A 21,706-nucleotide genomic window follows, 5' to 3' on the forward strand; every position below is an offset into this window, starting at 1 on the left:
GAAACGGACTCAATCAATTATCCGTTGTCGGAGAATGTTTGTGCCCAGCCGAAAACTCGTAACGATTCGGTATTAGGTCGTGCGCGAAACACGGAAAAAATATGCACTTCCCAACGAACTAATATTTGAGAGTCACAAATTTCCACGTTGCTGTAATTGCAGGTTTTTGTAGCTGCAGCTTGAATCGGCCATGAATCAACGCCGCCGCCGATATAAGCAAAACGGAAGTACGGGACGCTCGTAAAATACTACACGGGTTCTAACAGGATCGGCCACTCAAGTGAGTTCGAAAAACAATCTATTTCTCCCAGTATCTGTTTGAACAAATTTTCCGGTGTCCCGTAAAAAAATCTCGGGCAAATAAGATAACAAAAGTAATCCGCGGGGTTTCGAGAAAAGTTCTACGTTTCGCAATCGAAGTCCGGACCATGTTTAAACCAGGATATGGTACATTATATAAGCAATGGAGTTTTAATACTGAAAGCAATGAAACACTTTATTCGATAGCATCTGTTAGTGTTATAATTTAGCACCAGTTTAATATAAACTCTCATTTTTTCTGGCTCGTGCTGCCATCTAGCGGCTCCAATCGTTAAGCGTCGCGCGAAGGTCACTACATACCAGCATGGCGGCGCCCTTACCTGACAAAAACACTGAAAATCGCACTTTACGCATAACTTTTGAACTAGTGATCTAGGACTAGTGTCCTAGGATTGAAACTTGGATTTTCGTTATTTTCTCTTCAAAATCTACTTGATTACATTTGAAAAAGTTAAAAATTTCTGGTTTTCTGAGGTAAAGTTTAGCCGAAAATTTGGTGTAACATTAATGATTTGAACGGGTTATAAATACTGCATAAAGAGGCAAGATTTCGATATTATTATTTAATTAATTAAAGAGTTTAAAGAGAGATTACAGAGAAAAAGGAACAATGTGGTGTGTAAAATAAATGAGACGTGAGTTGTTTGTGGTGCGAGTAGAAAGGAAAATTGTTGGTTCGAAGAAAAGTGGAGTCGAATCTATATTGTTCCCAGTAAACAAAAGGTACACATAAATTCTTGACGGAAAATTGTATTTATGAACAATACTATAAGGCGTGCGAGCTGAATTCTGAAAACTTGTTCCATCCTCCAGACGTCGGCAAAATATTGTCGGCGTGAAAGCCGATTATGCTCTTGACGATATTTCATTCTTTCTCTCCCCTGTCTTGTTTTCGTATTCCGACTTACGTAATAACATAATACGATTTCAAAGTTGTTCATTACTTGCGTCCGTCTCGAAAATTATATTCGTTTCGGTCTCGCGGAGACATTTGACGAGCGAGTGCAATCTTTCTGTACCATAGTAAAGATCGCACACAGGAGGACTTCAATGAAGGAAATGAAATGTTTACGTCATAAAAATTCTTTAATTTTCCAACGGTTAAATAAATGCACAGAAAAGAAAATCCTGAAGGGTTTCATCGAAGAAAATGGATTGTTTGCAGCATTTGGAGCATAGATACTGTTTTGCATGTTGCATGTCCCCTTGTCTTCCGAGAGCAGCAGAGCAGCAATCGCATTCGTGCGTAATCGAATGGAACGAATCTCGGATGTTGAATTTTGATTGATGTTCACGAGTGTAGGTGGAGCCCTGGTTGCCTGGCGGCTAGACACAATGGGGACGACTTAAACGGTGATAGTGTTCATTCGGATTCAAGGTTCCGAAAGCTAGGAAGAGAGGTCAACTGCGGAATGAAATTAAGGAAGCTCGATACAGAATTAGGACAGAGTTTGAGGATTTATCAAGGATTAACTCCTGCACGCTGCAGCTGGAAGTCTCCGTGCACCTCTTGTTTCCCAAGTCGACCTCCCCATCACCATTCCCAGCTCTAAGTCTTCGTGCAGAGAGGAACTTTATGTGGGTTAAGTAGAATCATGGTCCGTGCCACGCTCAAAGGATTTAGGGGTCAGGTATAGCCCAGCACTACAGGATTTAAAAAAAGAGAATTCCCGTGAAAGTACGTTTCCCGTCACTTCAAGTGCCTATTGTGGTAAGGTTAATAACGGCTGATGGTTAAAACGCCGCGTTAAATTCGTACGTTTTTATTGCCGTTCCTGAGCCACTATGAAAGAATGGCACCGTGTCCGGTACTATTCTTATACAGAATTAGGGGAACAGCCACGGTATTTAAATAAATCGGTATAATCTTTCTTACCCGACTGAAATCAGGTTTTCCTATACCCATTTAGCAGTGCTTTTAAACGACACTCGTGTAAATGAACCTTTATGATAACATTTTCAAACAAAATGGAATTCCGTTCAATCCAATACTTTTTTATTATTCCATTGTTAAATTATTATCTTGATCGAATGTTGACGGAGGTGTGCTGTGTACTTTATTCAAATACAATTGAAACAGCAATTCAATAAATACTTGTTGTTAATTGGTCTGTCAGAAATGGCAGACGCAACGTAAATTTATCAAAGGGGATTATGTTGAATTACATTGCAATGTAATTTGAAACGACTTAATCTACGCTGCTGCAGTTTTTTCTTCTCGCGCGAGGAAATGTTTATTATGAAAACGCGTCGGAAGTAATACAATTAAATTTTATCATGATGCAGATTGTTTCGTCGGTTTACGAAACGGTTAACATCCTTGATCCAGGAGATTTTACGGCGCTATTCTGCGAAGCTACTTCGAAAGACGAGGGAATTCATGATAACCTGTTTAAAGGGACTATAACAGAGCCCTCAGCATTACCACATGACAGATTTATGTCCGTAATATCGAACGCTTTAGGCGTTTGACATATTGGCGACCGTAAAGTTTGAAGAAGCGTAAGATTTACCTTTGATTCATGGCTGATAAGATCGTTGGACGTCAGCCCGTTGACGAAAAACGGGAAGTCTCGTTAGGCAACAATGATATGCCTCTAACGAACACTTTCAGACACTTTACAGAAATTGTTATATGGTCATAAATCTAATATTAACTAATTATCTTAAAATCATCGCACTAGTTTTACTTGGGACAGAAATAAATTTAATTGAATTAGAAACTTTATGTTCGACAACGTCGTGGACTAAAACAAAAGTTAGTTCAATTCAATTTAAATCACTTTGAAATACATAAACTAATCAATATACAAGGTGGGTGAAAGTTCACCTCAGGAACCCGGAAATTTTGAATCTTTTTGTATGTAATCCTGTAGATTTTGACGAGAAAATGCCGAAAATCCAAGTTTCAATCCTAGGAGATCACTAGTTCAAAATCTATGTGTGTATGTAAAGATTTTCAGCGTTTTTTGTAAGGGCGCCGCCATGTTGATATGTACAGGGTGTCACCGATCTGGTGGTACAAACCGTGAGCAAGTGAATCTACGCAAGGAAATGACGCGTACATTAGATAGGCGTCTGACGCGTCTGAGCATGGCCAACCAATTCTACTTCTTGCGAATGCTAGCAGCATCTTATCTCGAAAATAAAGCTTCAAACGAACTAACATCACTCTTTCTTTTCGACTAATTTTTTCGATGTAGAGCATCCGAATAACTCGACACCGTTACGCCTTATCTGTATTAATGTGTAAGTGATCGTTCCAGGTAAGAAGTATGGTTTCAGGCGCAGCTTCTTCGTTTAAATCACACAATCATCCGGGGATTATTTTTCTCGGCGAAATAAATTCGTCCGTTGCCTAAGGATGCATCCGGACAGTTTCACTTATCGGGAAAAGCTTGCTGGTCGATTTCGTACATCGGACTAATATATGGCTGACATTATCGGTGTTCTACGAGGATACTGGTTAGACAGCGTGGGAAAGGGCGGGTAAAGACGAAGGGAACGAATCTGTCCGAGGGAGGTAAAAGGAGGGTGGAAGAGCAGGGGAAATAGGGAAGAATACCGGACCAGTTCTCCATCCCCCTTCGCAGGATTTCTCTGGCGATTGTTCGCCAGCTGCCAGAGTCAGCTTTAGGTGGCTTTATATCAAAGTTCCGCGACACCGATGATGACGCCTACGTCGACGACTAGCGGTGATGTCGCAGTGCCTCGTCGTCGACATTATTACCGGTTCGCAAACATTTGGACAACTCTGATTAGTTTAGTCGTTCATTTTAGTTTACGCCCTTTCCCCGTTGCTCGGGGTCTAGCGCGAGCGCGCGCGGGTACGTATTTACGCAAAATTTCGCCCCCGTAATATTCTAAGTGAAATGCGCCACTGTAATATTTGTACAGAAGTGATACGCAGCAAAACCGTTTATATAATCGCGTTGCTCTATTAACATAATGCGATTATGGCGCGATTTCGCTGTTTCGTTCGTTCCCAGCTCGCTGCTACGTCAACTGTTATGATAAACACAAAGGTAACTGCTCCGCAGACGTTTACACGAATACAATAGATTTTTGGAAATTGATCGCACAGAATTTATTATTTTGACTGTCATGTGTATCATCATCCATAGCTGTGTGACACGATTATTTCGCCAGCCGTAGAAACTAATTACCGCGGTGATAGGTAGCGTGCAGTATTAAAAATACTGCTGTATTATTTTCAACCGATTAAAGTTATCGAGGAAAGAAATAATAAATGTCAAAATGTAAATATTTTTATATGAAAGATATCAGTCAAAATTGCCTAAAATATCTTCTACCCTTTCGCTTCTACACAAGAGAGAAAATAATATTACTGTCTCACGCAAAGTGGCGTTACTTAAATATTCAATGATATGAAAAAATAAGCTGCTCCAATGCGTGAGCAAGCACTAATGAAGCGACGATAAGCTTATCGAACACAATAAACCCTTGATATCTCCAGGACACGCAGCAATTCCTATGGAAAATCAACTATTTACTTGAAGCTATAAACAGTAATATTAATATACAATTTAAAATCACGTCGATATAACATGGAATGTATACAAAATCGTCGAACTCGAATTCATGTACATTGTGCATTTTATTCGCGAATTCAAAGTCATGTAGCAATAAAATAGAATATTAAATAAATAAGCATTGGGCTCGCATTCATATTGTGAATTTAGTTAATGACTGGGGCTGTGGGTTAATAAATAATTCCAAATTACGTTACAACACAACGGAATATTAAAAATGAAACAAGCTTAGGATTCAAATTCGTGTACATTGTAAATTTTATTTATGATTAGCAGCACATTTATACACAATCCAGAATTATGTTACAATAAAATAGAATATTCAGTAAACAGGCATACGGCTCAAATTCATATGTATTGTATAGTTTATTTGCGACCGGTGCTATGTTATTAAACAATTCAGAATCACGTTACTATGTAATATTAAATAAACAATTATCGAACTCATATTCCTATGCATTCTAAATTTAACTTATGAATTTAGTTTACGACCGGCAGCACACTAATAAATAATTCGAAGTTACATTAAAATAAACTAGAATATTAAATAAAAAACCATCGGACTCGATCTGGTAAGCACTATAAATCTCGCTCATGACTGACGTGGTATTTGAATAAATAATTCGAAATCGCGTTGCAATAAAATATCCACGAATTCGTGTGCGCTATGAATTTGGTTTATGACCGGCGGTATATCGGCAAATCCCTGACCAAGGGTATCATGCACTTGCTTAAACGTAAAGACGTCAAGGTGCACGGGTAACTTTACGGCTCTTTAGCGTTACCTTGTTTAGATCCCATTAAAGTTTAAACAAACGGTTCAATGGAAAAAATATTAATCCCGGGAAGTTTATCGTGCACGCAAATCTCCATTGCGTGTTTAATCCACCTAAAGCCTTGGTCCCCTGGTCGACGGAGGGTAGGGGAAAAGGAAAGGTTCAGGTACCATCGAACTGTAACGAATACAATGTTCGGGCTCGGAGAACTTTTAAATAGAAAAGTTTCGTCCCCCGGCACTCGCGATCTTGCTACTCGTTATCGTGCCTCGTTAACTCGTAAACGTTAATAACCGACAGGCGTCGTAATTCACAATTAGCCTAATAGAAGCACAACTGACGTAGACCGTGGCTTCCATACGAGAGGCCAGAACCGCGCGGCGGTCTTTTAAAATTGATCACACGCTACAGGAAAACGGTGCCCGTTAAACTTTCACAGGCATCCGGAAACGACCGCGTAATTAAATTGTTTAATTACGGCAATAGAACGGGGAACCTGTTCGTCTACTATTTTTCGAACCGTTCGAAATTGATGGGTCACGGAGGCAAGACTCCAGAAATGATTCCAATGTTACTACGTTTTACGTTCTTATTAGATTGTATTACCGTCAGCAATTCTTGTCCAAAATAGCAGTCGACGTATTAAATTACTGGGTACTAAATTGATCTCACAATTAGTGTTAAATTGGATCACGATCGTCTCCGAGGCAGAAAATACCTCTCTCAGATAACTGGTTAACGTTACATCCACTATAATAGCGCATCCAAGGATAGCAAATCGGTAGAAACGCTTCTATGATGCATCTGTTTAAGCCATTATCTTGAAACAATTAATTATGTGCTCACGATTCGCTAACATACATTTCTCTGTAACACGTTGCAAAATTGAAGCTTGAACTAAATGTGTTACGCTTGCTATCAAAATTAAAAACGTACAAACAAAAAGGGAATATACCGGATGGCTCAAAATTCGAATTTATTCATAAAAGTGTGAATTATTAAAAAATCAAAAGGTTATTCCATTTGAAACTGGTCCAATGAATTTTGTATTCAGTGAAGAATATATTTATTACAGTTACAGTATATTAATTGTGGGAACTACTTTTCAAAAATAATCTGTGACTTGATTGTTCTTCCTACTCTCTTTGCCAAGGATTTAAGACGACAAATTTCCACTTGGTTAAACGCGAGCAAACATGCAATTTTTGAATGCAAAGTCTTCGCGGTTCATTCACGCGAGAAGTTTTGCACGTGCTGTTCGAAGTCGGAAGAAATTTCATAAATTCCGCGCCGGCATTTTATTCCGATCGTATCGCATTTTGCAACGCCGCGGCTTGTGACGCGACATAGTTTTGTAAGTTATAAATCGGCGGTCCCCGACCATAGTTCATTTCATGGTGCTTTCTTTACCGCGTCGGGAAAGGTCGGGCCCGTACTTTGCGAGTTCATGTCTTTGATCCTCTATGTTAAATCTTTCTCCTTTACTTCCTCTCCTTCTCTGCCTGTTTTAAAACTTGCTGAACTCAATTTCTGTACGGGATATGGGATGGATATACATACAAGCGAACTCCTTAATTCAACATACCGTGACATACACGTTTCACAGTTCAGCAAATTTTCTTTCGAATAAAAATCTCCATAGAACGGATCGTTCCATAAGACGTAAACGTAAATACAGTTACTGATTGCACTGCTCAGAAATAGGAAAAGAATCGTAAACCTGTGTCCGATATCACTATACAGTGGACGTTTAAGTTTTCACAGTATTCCGTAACGTGAAATAAAGTAAACGAAGATTTTGAGAAAATGTGGTCCAAACATTTTCATTGACGCAATAATTTGTCAATAATTTTGTAGCTTCTTTGGCTACCCTTGTACAATAAATAATTCAAAAACTCACCTTAAGTCTCCTTTTTGTAGAAAGATTTCCTCGAAAACTAATCGAATCCTCTCCTTTAATCTGTAACAGTGTAACAGCGTAATAAATATTATTTTTAAAATCAACGTTTAACAAAGAATCTAATAAAAATAAATTCAAGAACAAGATAAATATTTCAGCACAACAAATTTTCTCGGTCAACGTATTCAACAAAAATCAATGTAAATTTTGTAAGAAGAATAACAAATATTGTTAAACGCGTATGTATTTTCTGAAAACTTCTAATTAAAAAACGAATTTAATGAAAATGGAAATGCCGAGTTTTCGTTGTGTACATAGCAAATAAATGAAATATAATATTCTCATAACGGGTTTATCCCGCTTTTAATTAAGCAAGTAATATATAATATGCACAGATTAAATTCACTTATCTAAGAAGCGAAATGTGCGGTAAGCTTTGAGCGACGTCGCGCGTGTGAAATTAATTTAGCTAAATGAACCTTTTAATCATTCTAATAGAGTGAATTCGGCGATATTTGCGTACGCATCGGATTTCTTTTAACGTGTCTATAAGCTGATTCATTAACGGCGGAACGACTATCGGAGCGGTTTATGGTGTTAATGTTATGACAGGTACAAATGCGCACCTAACGGAATGTGCATGCGTGGATACGCGCGCATTCGTCAGGTTTATAGTTATGCGCCGAGCGTCGCACCGCCGCCGCGCCGCCGTAAACGCTGGGCATACTGAAGTGCAAACGCAACTTTGATACAATTACTGCAATTAAGCGGAAGCCACAATACTCCGGAAATCATATCTGCATATTGGCTTCGCGCCCCGGTTAAATTTACTGCGCACCAGCGACCTTCTTACAACACACCAGTCGCCATTAGAAATAATGATTTGTGCGTATAGTCCTTCCACGATAAATGCATCTGTACACGTAGTCTGTAGTTCTTACTAAATTCAAGTGCGTTGCAACGAACAAATAATTACACCAGTCCAGTTTTTATTAAAATTAGAACTTTCGCAAACAAGTTTAGACAAATTGCTAATGCTAAATTGTCTTACAATTAGACATCTTATAAATTTTTTTATATAATCGTAAGTCGCGAATGAAAATTTGGCGATATTTATTGGACACATGTGTCTCGTTGCTGATCTTTGCGCAAAACAAAAATTCTCTGCATCAATTGTAGACAGGAGCTGAATGGACAAATATTTTTCTGTCTTTAAACAATTTAATCCGGTCGAAATAATATATTGGCAATCTAGAATTTAATCTTTTCACTGTATCAAATGTTATGTCATCCCATGTATGCAATAAATTCATAAAATCCGCAGTCTGCTTGTCAGTTTGTTTGAAATGTAATTGCGAGACAGGTATCAAAAGTGGCAAGGTATAAATCAGATCGGGGGCGAATGTTCGTTGAATAATTGACATAAGGAACAATCTAAGAACTACAAAAAGTTCCAAGGTCTACCTCTCGCGTCTTTTGTGAACCACATACCGGGGGCCAGCGTCATCTATCAGCGTCTTTTGCCACGGTAGTCGCACAGTTATTTCAAAGATCCGGCCTTAAGAATACCAGCACTTCCGGCATTCCCGTGCCAACATCTCGCCCCTCTTTTTCACTCTGTCCGGCCTTTTATGCGGTTATAACGAAAACGCTCAGCAGACCCCGGCATAAACTTTCGACAATCAACGGTAACAAGGAGCGGAGATGAGAAACAAGGAAAGTTACGCGTCGGTCAGGAAACCGGAAAATTTCTAGTGACAAGGGAGAACTGTCGCGCTCTCTAACAAAATTATATTCCACGAGAGATGGCTATTTAAATAGAGTTTAGCAATGCCACACAGATCTCACTTCGTCGACAATCTAAACTTTCGATTTTTCCACTTGTTTCTCATATTGACTCGATCAAATTAGAAATGTAATCATTTTTATTGCATAATTTAACGTCCATTTGACATAAATATTTTATTTGTTACGATTATCTGCGATTGGAAAGCGAAAACAGCCGTTAAACTTTAATTTTACAGTCAGATAGAAAAACCAAGAAAATTCAAACCGAATATTAAAATCGTACATTGTCCTGTCCCGAAGTAACATTTTCAAGAAAATGTTCACAGAAGTCATTCATCGATTTTTGCATTAAATTGCGTTATTTCATTATCCGGAACTAATTCGTGAAACTTCTGATTGCAATGTCGATACGCCCCGAACATCTTCGAAATGAAAATGTCTGCTGTCGATCACTGTCGACCGGCATCGCGCGGAGGCAAGTCACAAGTATCATCGCAGCAGTCAACGTGTTGAACTTCAAAGTTCCGTCAGCCCCGCGATAGCTTGCTAACTGTAGTTAGCAAAATGGTGTACGATTGATCAGTCAAGAACAATTTGAGGTCGGGCAGAGGATCTTTATCTAAGACACGAAGACGAAGATATCGCGGCTCGGATGTTAATTAACTGGCAACCGGATTACGGATCGGAGCCGTTAAATGCGCGAGAACGTTAGATATATGGCGTGACTTGAGATTGGTCTCGGGGATGCATTATATATGGATTATGTCGGGATCAGTTTGCGAGCTTAATAGCAGGTCAGCCTAGTTACCTTGCCCGGAAGAGGTACGAGCACCGGATGTTCTTTGGGTAAGAGGACGGGTACCGTGGCGAGTAGAATCGTCCGTACTGCGGCGTTGACTGTGAACTGACAAACTCGAGGTCGCACATCGTGCCAGGAATCAGCACACCGTCCGTCTCGAACAATCCTGGAACAGAAAGGAGTGATAAATGGTCAGGTGGGAATGCATTTCTCTCGCTTGTCTCACCCCTGTCCTATTTTTTCCCTTCCCCCCCCCCCCCCCCCCCACCGCCGCGGAACTTCTCGAGGAGATTGTGAATACTTTGGGGACAGGCTAAACTTGAAGAATGATACTCTGAATCATGACTGTATTCTTCGGGACACGCCATAAATACTGCATTGTTGTGGAAACTACTGACAGGGAACGCTCCCATACTCGTGTACGTCGATTCTTGCGAAATTTTGTTGCATGCAGGTTCGCAGGGAGGAAACAGCCCTTAAAATGAAGAATAGAAATCCTCTTTTTTCTTTCGTGCTTTGTTGGACGATTTTGTAGATTGTAGAAGCGTAGGTGACTTTAACTTCCACCGTTAAATAGTGAACCTTAAGCTGTTTATGGCCAGGTTCGAAGAGACCTTTGAACCATTGGAACGTCGAGGGTTTCAGTACGTGTTCGTTTATAATTTCTTACTGGAAGTGAAATCCCAGAAATTTCTTCATAACTAGTAGGAGGGCAGAAAATGTTTTGCTATTTCGCAAAGTAGATTTCCAACTTGTAATGTATGCAAAAGTCGTTTGCTCGGCAATCTCGTGTACAGGATGTTTCAGAAATCGTGATACAGTGTTCTTAGAATATTTTGTTTTCAGAATACCAGCAGACAAACTTCCCAAATCGTATCAATACAATTGGTATTCTATTTATCCACGATTTCAATTTATCTTTAATGTTGTGTCGAGTGGTTCGGTTACAATTTTGGACACGTCCTGCATAACATGAAAATTTATGTTACTCTAGTGATATACGTTAACACCGTACACCGTTAATCAAAAATAAATTTGTACTCGGCTCGAGAAGCTAGAAGCAAGTACACCAGCAATTAGTGGCACTATAACTTTATTAATACCTTAATCCGCGAAAATACAGTTTGCATACAGCGTAAAGCACAGCTGAGCAAACCAATTTATATTACGCAACTCTGGTTTTCACGCAGCTAATGATTCCAACAGTGATCACGATTCCGTAATATTCGAAAATGGGAATGCTGTATCATTGGGAACAATAGAATTTACTCGAATTGCATCAACATACTAAATCGCACATCGTTTACTTATCGACTTATGCTTTCATGAAATAATCCGATTGCTTCATAATTTGTATACTGCACAATGCACATCAAATACCGAGTACTTCTAAACAATAATGTGCAATCTAACATAGCGTATGCTGTGCCGAAGTCGTTCGTGACTCGTGTCGCTTTTTATTTCGAAATAATTAATTTTTTCTTCTTCATCCGAAATACGACGAAATCCGGTCCCGAGCCAGCGCCTTATATCGAAAGACGAAATCCTTTGACGGACAAGTTTACTCCACTTGGTATTCGAGTAGGATGACGCCACGTCGCAAACTCTGGACTAGTTTGGAATTTAAGGGAGCTAATCGAATTAATGGAAGGTCGAATGATAGAGCAGTCCGGAGTAATTTCCGGTGACCCGCGCGAGATCAATATCAATTTAATTGTCCACTTCCGAACGTTATTACTGTTTCAGACAATTATACAGAAGTCGGCCGTCGTTTCCGGGTGTCCCCGGACGCTTTGTATACCGAGAAACACCAGAAATTTCGAAATTCCTCGAATCCACATCGGACGGTTAAAACTTGTCTCAAACCAGAACACCGTATGTTATGTCTTTTCCAATTCCCACGCAACCCATATCACATACCTATATTCGGAACGCTCTACGTTCCATATAAGTTCGCGAAATTTAGGATTTCCGTAACCAATAGCAGGCAGTTCGCAATCTCCACAGGTCGGAAGCATTAAATAACTCAGAACGTTATTTATCTGCAGTCGTTTGAATTTAATTAACGTAAGTTACATGCACTGCTTCAAAACTTTCCGGACTTTTTAAAATGCAGAAAACGGTAAACAAATGTCGTTGAACTACCGATCTGGTTTCAGTTAGCAGTGCATTTATTATTCGTTACTCCTTTTATAAAATGTTCGTTAATGGAGCTCTTACCGATGAAAATGGACCGGGCACGATAATGCTTGAATAACAATAAAATATACATATAATAATGACAATATATTATCATGCACACGGCTAAAATTCGCTGGTGCCTGATCTAATTTTGATAATAAATACCCTCATTAACTAGTTATTCAAAATTTCATTGGATATCAACGAAACGTCCTATCAGTTTACACAGAAGTATTAATTTTCAGCAACGATTTATTTTTTCTCTGATCCGATTATTTTTTAGAAACGTTAACCGATCTTTATGCAAAATGAAGATTGCCTTGGTTTATCAATTTCAAAAATCTCAGAATTACATATTGATACTGATTTAAATTTCTACCACAACGTTTTTCTCGTAAATGTAATAAGAAAGGGAAAATATAAAATAGATAAACGGAAAAATGCAATTTCACGTACAGACGGCTTAGTTATTGATTAACAGGCGTCTCGGTTTCGTTTTAAAGTAGACGTGGCGGTAAAATCGCTGGCTATGATTGCGCATATTTCGGTTGAAATTTATTTGTTCGGTCCATTTATTAAACACGCCTGCGGTGAAGCCGAAACATTTCGCGTCATTGTCGGGTAACATATTCGGATCGCATGAATCGCGATTCCGCGCGCGCGTGTGTGCCCGTCGGAATTATTTTTCTCTGAAGCAGATACTGTGTAATTTTAAATTAAAGCCGGGCATTGGAAAGTCGGGAAATACCATCGAGCGCAGAAAAGTAGTGGATATTCCGAGCATTCCAATTTCGTTGCAAATAGATTTGGAAAAATAGTGGACGGCTCGGCGTTCGATTAATTTGTCGAATTATTTTTCATCTCTATTATTCCGTTAGGATCCGCTCTCCGATAGAGGGTGTAGCATTTGTAAAGCAAATAAGAGGTACTTACGAGGTCGGATTATGATTTTTCGTTTTAAAAAATTTCATTTCAACGTTTTCATTCCCTTAACGGTTGAAAAATATTCGATTCAAATTGTTGTATACTTTAAAATGAGAAACGGAACACTTGCACATTTTTCAATTGATTAGAGAATTAACTGAACTCAATTAATGGGCGAGTATCCCTTAGAAATATCAGGCAGGACCGTAAAGGGTCCACGAGTTTTTAGCGGACATAGAAAATTTAATTAATTAACATGAAATAGAAAGAGAAGGTTGCATTTTAAACGTTGCACGGATTAATTTATCAATTAAAATTTCCCTTTAACGTTGGCTATACTTAGCTTCCTTTAGAAACTAGTGAATTATTTATTGGTACATTTTAAAGGACTTAATAAGGAGAATTTCGATTAAGTAATCCGAATAAATGGTTTTACGATTTATTATAATTTTCTGCTTGCACATCAAGACATTATTGTATTTTCTATTGCACGCCTTCTAACTGAATTCTATTTTCTACAAAACAATCAAATTCTGTGGTTAATTGTCGTGGGTTCGACGATGTGTTTACCACTAATGCAACGAAGTCTTGGGCAATTGGACAATTACAAGGTAATAAGGGAAGGGGGTGCAAGGTGCTTGCGGCCGTGTTCGACGCAATATGACTGACCGCAACTACTTATCTTGACAAATGGCGATTATCTGCTTTAGGAACGCTTGACTGACGTAATCGGACCGTAACATAATGACACGTCAACGCCTAAATCTGCGGAGGACTCCCCAGCTGCCGGATTCGCCCATCGAAATATGCGAATCCGATTTTATCATTCAACGCTGGATGACTTTTATCGTGCTGCTACGTCCAATACGTACTAATTATTGACGCATTATGTGTCGAACGTAATTAATTCATGATGCACATTACTGGTCAATAATTCGGGATCATCTGAATTATTATCTCTTTGTGGAATACATAATTACTGTTAAATACAGATCAAATCTTTCGCAGTCTATTTCAAACTGTACTGACACTAAATGTAATTATTTCACACACCAGATTACGATAATAACGTATTAGCATATTATGTCACCCGGCATTTAACTGTACTGTCACCGATGTGTCTCTGTCTGTTTATTCCGTGGCCTGGTTTGTCATCACGACTTCGTGGGAACTAATGATTGATACGTTTGCTCACATTATTATTGTTATTACAACTTTTAATTTTCTCAGTGAATTAAAATTCATTACTAATACATACACTTCGGATCTTTATGCGAAATAAAAATTCTCTGCGTCAATTGCAAAAGGCAGGAGTTAGATTCTTTGTCTTTAATCATTTTAATAGGTAGAGAATAGTAAATCGATATGACCCAATTGTTCGTGTTTCTACCGTTTTAAAAATTTCAAAATTCATTTTTTATCCAGCTGTAGTTTCTAATTATTTTCTCTTTTTTGTAGAAAGAATGTTTTGCACGTTCATGGTTAATTTAATAGGTCACGACAAAGTGTCTGTGCATAATTCATTTGATTGTACGGCAAAATTCCGTGTAGTCAGACTATTTAGGTGCAGACCTTGAACAATTGAAGGAATTTCGCTAAATAATTAATTCCACTATAACTTGTATAATACATGACTCAGCAGCAGGCATCTCTTCGAGCTCATCTAGGAGAGAGCATAGTGCTTGTGAAAGTGCCATTCAGTTTCTAACACAGTCATAAACTCCCCGAGTATAAAATAACCCGGACAATCTGCTGCCAAAACAATCATAAAATACGCTCTCTGCCATGTCGTTTTTCAAAGTTCGGCGATATTGGACAATATTACTTAGAATGTCGCCGAAGTTATGCTATATAATGTAACATAAATATTATCCTCGCGAATGTCAGCTGCAGGCATTTATCAAACGGGATCATAAATTTTCAGAATTCATTCCAAAACGATCAATTAGGCTTAACTTCACCTTGACAACCAGCTTGGCGACCAGCTTGTCCCAGAACAAAGTGTAATCGCTCAACTTTAAACACGCATAACATTCGAACCAGTGAATTCCTCGCCTTCAAACTTCGATTTTTGGCATTTTCTCGTCAAGATGTACAGGATTATACAATACAAAGTGAAGAATTTCTGGGTTGCCAAGGTGAAGTTCAACCAATGCAACAAAAATTGAAATACAGATGGATAGACATTGTGAGTGAGCTATAATTAAAAACCACTAAAAAACCGGGATAAATACATTCTTGTTATTGTCATAAATGTAAAATGGTCACTTTTTAAAACTTCACTTTTTGGTCATTTTTTGTTAAAAATGAAATATTTTTTCGTGGAATTGGGCAGAGCGGTGCGCGCGAGTTTGTCTAGTTTCTGTTTTGGTCAGTTCGTCCATGGAGTGGTAATTTCCATAAAGTTCCGTAGTTGACACATGATATATCGCATTTGGTAAAACCGGCGGCGTATTGTTCTATAAGCGAAACGACAAGTGAGTCGCAATTAACTCGTGTACCAGTTTCGATGCACCATTAGACATCTACCGTCCCGCGGAACAATGCTGTCATAAACCGCGGCCCCTGCGAGACACCCTGAGCGATCGACACGGCCAGTTCTCGGAATCGGTCCCTTAATTAGGTCGAACTGTCCCGCGACCGATTCGTCCTCGAGGAATTGTCGCTGCTCACCTCCAGGAAATAATTGACCAATCATCGCGTGTACATTTCGTTTTTCATTCGGGCGACCCCGTCACACAAACTTCATCGAAAAATCGATCAGTGAAGAATTCTTTTTTAAAAATATATTTGATATATTTTTCAGAATTTTGTGGGGGAATGTTCCTACAAATAATAATTTGTTTTTACCATTCGTGTACGCGTGTAATCATTCAAGAGAGGGCACATACTCTTAATTGAGTGTAAAGACGTACAAATGAGATCGTGGAGCTGCACAGCAACAGTAACGACGTGTCATGTTCACGATTCAGTTGCGAATTCTCTTGGGTTGCTTCCTTGTTGGGATTTTATACCTCCACAATTAGTGTTCGCGTGAACCGGATGCTGCTTTTCTTGGCTTCGCACGGCGAAATGTTCAGCATGCTGTTCTCGTACCCTAATTTAAGCGAGAACCGTTTTCTTTGCAAATAGAGGTGGCCAACAACTCGCAAATATATTTTTTGAAACTGTAAGTAGTCACGGACAAATTAATATTTAGCAGATTTACTTCCAATGGGAATTGGAATATTTCTAACAAGCTCTTTGGTCTGTCAGATTTTCAGACACATAAAATTAATACAACACGGTAAAAATACAGTCGAATTTAAATTCTACTATAACTTTTAGACGAGTGAACTCCGCGCGCTGAAATTTCAATTGCACGCATCAGAACATACAGTTCTATCATTTTCTGGCGAAACTGTGTAATATTCCATTCAGAAAAGTTGAAAATTTTTAGTCTCCTGAGTGAAAGTTCAGCCTTCAATTCAATTCGATGAAGACAGCAATTGTAAGTATAATTTGTTCACAGAACCATTCTAATGCAAATATTAAGTATTACAGTAGCTAGTTATAAATTAAACATAGAGAAAAATATCTCTTTAGAACGTAAAAGATTGAATCCAGTATTTGTTCGTGCAAATGTCTGATATGATTCGTCACAAAGCGGATCCGCTATCAATACGTCGATTCTCTTTGGGAAGAGATACGTCCATTAAAAATAGATCGGACGTCTTTGACGTTTTGGTAAATTTATTGTTCTCAGGAAGTGGTGGAACGTTGAATATATGTATCTATATCTATATACATATATATGGTATGTCTGTAGCCGTCGGTGGACGGAATCGGAACGTTATACGTATCGCAGGAAAGATTTCCAGTCGAAAGAGCAACGGGGTAAATTTAATTTTCAGATATTCGCGGGGCCAGTTCGGTTTCAGCAGAGGTGATTTCTCCTTCTACCCTAGCTGGTTATGAAGCAGTTTCGTACCGCTTCCGGCAATGCAATTTCCGTCAGCTCGCCGTTGGATTCTTTTCTGAGGAACTTTGAAGATAAATGCGGAATCGTTCCGCGCCCAGGTGAATTATGTACCAATTCCCTCCGTTTGAACTTGTTTGCCGTATTTATAATTAATCGTTGCGAAAATATTTTGCGGCTCCGATTAACGGATGCTCACATCCCTATATACGTAAATACAATTAGCGGGCTTCATTGCACGTAATCAGATCGCTGTTCTTCGTGCGAAACTTTAATTTCTTCTGCGCAATTCACAAAGACTGAACGGAATTCCATTTTCTATTTCAATGATTTCGATTCACGTTGATATTGGGATACAAACAGCGGTAAAATTAACTTCATTTTGTATTTTATTTTGATCCTTCTTTTAAGATATTAATTAAAACAACACAAGCTTTGTTATAGAAAAGAGGAGCATACCAGTCGGGTTTTTTGTATCACAATTTTTTTTAGAATATCAAATTTGTATTAGAACGACGCGTTTAATATCTCTTTAATGATACTTAAACTCCCCTTAATTTCCCATTTTTCGTATAACATTTAATCAGAAACAAAATCCCCGAATTTCCACGTTAATAGTGATCTATATTGCGCGTAATAATCTAGGAGCCATGCAGCGTCCCATTTGTTATAATTTGGGAGCGACTTGTAGCCCTGCCTATACAATGAAACTCGTGTCACATTTATACAATTTTACATGAAATTAAAAGCTACAAAAAGTAGGTGAAAAATTATGACATATATTATTCCACATTTCTCCAATTCATGAAACTAATTTTGTCTATTAATACAACAGTACTTGTTATTTATTCAAGCAATAGTATAATGGATTGCAGCCATTAATAATTTGTGTTCCATTCAAAATTTCGAAATTGAGTTCTGAGATTAAAAAAACCAAGAGTATATATTTAAAAATAATATTAATTCAAAAAGAAAGATCAACGTTGATCTCGAAGAATCAGGTTCAAACACACGTAAAAGAATGCTGTCGAATAAAGATGTGAACAGGGTCTAGCCACGACCGGCGTAAAACCGTAAAAATTGTCCACCTCGCCAGGGTTCGAAGAAGTTTTCTTTCTCTCATTTCCCAAAACCGCACGAACTCACGGACCAGCCCGACACTATTTTTCCAAAGTTATGCGTCTCCGAGCATCTGCAACAACGGAGGGCCCGGTGTGTGTGCCCGATCGAAATTTAGATAAAGTTATTAGTGAAAACTTTATCCCTCATCAGACACATATTCGCCAGCGCGCTACGCAAGGAAATTGGAGATCATCCGCGTTCTCGACTACTCTGAAAGCGCGGTTCCCCGCGATTACGTGGATCGCAGAATGTGCTAACCTCGGCTCGCTGAAACTTTCGAAAGAGCCAGGAGCATTGTTTGGGACGGGGAGAGGGGGTGGGGGAGGTGAATTGGAACGACGAGTTTCGCGGAAGTTGAAACGTTCGTTCGCGCGGGGGCGTTACCTCGCGGGGAACATTTAAATGTCCCTTTTCCTATTCTCGTTAAGGTGAACAAAGCGTTTAAGACTGTAAGAAAAAAAAAATGGCGCTTGCGGACCCCCTGTAAACGAGATACCGCATTGACCGCCTTGTCCGGAAAGGAACCGCCACGCCATGAATCTTTTACGATTTCGCAGTGCAGCCGCAACATCCCCGGAAATTCACCCTTTCCCTTAGTTGCTGATTGCGAGCACACATGCTCGTAAAACACTACATTTTTACATCTCCGTTCATTGAAAATTTATGCCGATTTATATGACACATTTTCCGACCCATCTGGGCTCTGCAATTCGTTCGATTATGATTGACAGGTCGACGTACTATCAGACGACTTGGACTATTTCGTGTTTCAACTACTAGTATGTTTAACGACCTCTCAGCTGCAAGAGGAATAACATATTTACTCTGTGAATTATTCCGAGAGTTGGGAGTCGTGTTTCACATAACGACATTTAAATATTTTTGAAAATCTTCGATGCATACGTAAAATGTTAATTACCAAGTTTCACAGTATTTTAAGAGTTTTCTAGCTGAACTTATTCCTTTGGAAGGGTCCATATATCTTTACTACATTTTTACTGTGGTAACAGTGTCTTTTAGTGTGTGCGCGCTTTAGAGTCTATAAACGTGGCTTACATTCCAGTGAACACAATGACTACAACCATCAAGATCACGGATAAAAGAAACGAAATTGCACTTGATTACTTTTCTTATCGTGAAAAATTTTATCTCAACCGGATTGCTCTTGAATTCGTTTGACAAGATTATATAGCCGCCACAGCTTAGAGTAATACATCTCGCGTACACCGAGTTACATGATTTAAGTTAGGATCCTTTCTCGTTGAATTTACGTCGAAGCGGCCAAGTATCCATTAACAAGTAAGCCGCCCTTTGTGGACTACAAAATGTTCCCGTTCGGCACCGAACGATGCAACTAATTTGAAGGTTTATGGCGTTTTAGCACGGCGCCTCCCCAAACGTCGAGAATCGCAGATACGAGACGCGATACGAAGAGACCGTGACACCGAGAGGCAAAGCTGACGGGACGTCGAGGTTCCCAGCCTGGTCTCGCATGATGCCGCGGTCGCATCGTTAAAACGAATGCGAAGATTATGCGAAAATGTGACACGTTGTCGCTCGCGATCCTTCGGGCTCGTTCAGTAGTCGCGGTTGAACACGTCCGAGGGAACGGCCTCGGGTTTCAAACATGATTCCACCGGCAACTTCCTCGACTCTTGAACCGTGTACGACCCTTTCGAGACGCGGCTCTGTTTTTCGCTCCGTTCTTTCTCGACGTTCTTTCTCTGGGTCATTTCTTTGGGAATTCTTGCCTTCCTCTCCTCTCCTCTCCTCTCCCCCCATAGCTTTATCTCGGTATCGTCCTTTCCTCGGACCGAAGAAAACGAGACCGATCTTGGAACTTCTTTCCTTTACAAAATTCGTTCTGTCAGCCATTGTCACGTTCGGGGGTATTGTCTTCTAGTTCCATCCCATTCTGGTTAAGGGGTCATTCCCATTCAGAAGTGTCGATTCTCGACGATTTATGAGATAAAAAGTGGTCATGATAATATTTAAATCAAGTGCACAAAATTTTGAATAGACGTGTATGACTACAGTTGAAGGTAACAGTGTAATTTTTATGGAATTACTGTAGTAATGGTAAGTGCTCAGAAATGATAATGCATGTACGTCGAATTTCAAACTATTTAACCTAGAGTTAAAGTAGTGTCGAGAAAGTGGACAAGTATTCAGCAAGTACATCTAATTTGGAAGATGTTCAAAATTGGCAAGACAATTGACAAGAGACATGATCGACTAGACATTATAATAATTAATAACAACATCTACGTATCAATTATAGGTGTTTTACAGGCATTTTGATATACGTATAATATCCAAAATGAAAACTGTCTTTCTTCAGCTGGAATGTACAGCACATTTTCTCCATAGAATCCTGAAGCACTATGGGACACAATATAATGCCCCCTTGCCTCGCTGTCATCCGGCAACAAATTTCTTCGAGAATCTTCATTTTAATTCTGCAATGTAGTTGGAAATTTCCGAAATAAATTGTACCGTTTCGGGCGTACAATCGGTGTCAAAAGTTTCTCGGCAAGCGAGAGTAGGTGTGCTCGGTACACCGTAGTTCCAACTAAAAACTGCTTTTCAAGAAGCTATCCACACTGAAACTTGCCACGCTGTTGCAAATTTGAACGTGATTTAGGAGAACCTGCTCGTAATTTATTTCCCGCTGTTTGTTCCCGAGTTACCACTCACGTTTCTTTGAATCTCTCGAACGTTTGTTAGCTGTTCCCGGTCCTTTAGGCCTCGTTTTCCACCACTTGCTGTACTCGGTCTCTCGAAGCGTCACGTTCCCACCTCGTCCGTATCTTTCCCGCTTTCACGCTCGCTCTTATTTTCTTCGAAAACGTCGCAGGATGTGACGCGAAATTTTATGCATCGACACTCCGGCATGCGCGACACCTCCGGCATCGCGGCGGCCTGTAAAATATTCAGATGAGATCTGTCGGTCCTCGACCCCTTCCTAACGTTGCCTCCTGAATTTCATGTACCGTATAATACCCGCGTATTACGGCCGTGCGATTTCTCGACAACGAGATTTCGTTCTCGTTTAACTGTAATCGCGTTCGAAGGGGCCAGCTTTGCCCCTAACCGCTTCTCCTGGCGGGAATTGTTTACGCGGCTCCGGGAAAGAAAATTTGTTGGAAAAGCGATTATTAAACGGCGGATTTATGAAATGTGGCAACGGGAGTGGCAAATATTTAATCTTATAGCATGACGAGTATTCGCAGCAGCACAAATTAGAGGTACTTATACAAAATAAATTTTTTCTCTATAAGTAATATTTTATTCTTTACAGTACCCCCAGTATTGCATACAAACGCATAAAGTAACGTTCAACGCATCGGTATAAAAAATATTTTGTACAATTTTGTCCGTCGA

The 21,706-nt window shown here is 39.4% G+C and overlaps 1 protein-coding gene across 1 annotated transcript in view; it reads right to left on the reverse strand.

The window, feature by feature from the left end:
- Positions 1-21,706, reverse strand: part of Sol1 — a 575,562-nt gene that overhangs the window by 323,397 nt on the left and 230,459 nt on the right. Inside the window, exons 5-6 of the mRNA XM_076794675.1 lie at positions 10,147-10,303; positions 7,551-7,610 (exon numbers count right to left, since the gene is read on the reverse strand). Coding sequence (XP_076650790.1) covers positions 7,551-7,610; positions 10,147-10,303 — 217 coding nt within the window. The remainder of the gene's footprint in view (positions 1-7,550; positions 7,611-10,146; positions 10,304-21,706) is intronic.

This window comes from Halictus rubicundus, chromosome 10 (genome assembly GCF_050948215.1).
Source record: "Halictus rubicundus isolate RS-2024b chromosome 10, iyHalRubi1_principal, whole genome shotgun sequence".
Classification (NCBI taxonomy): Eukaryota; Metazoa; Arthropoda; class Insecta; order Hymenoptera; family Halictidae; genus Halictus; species Halictus rubicundus.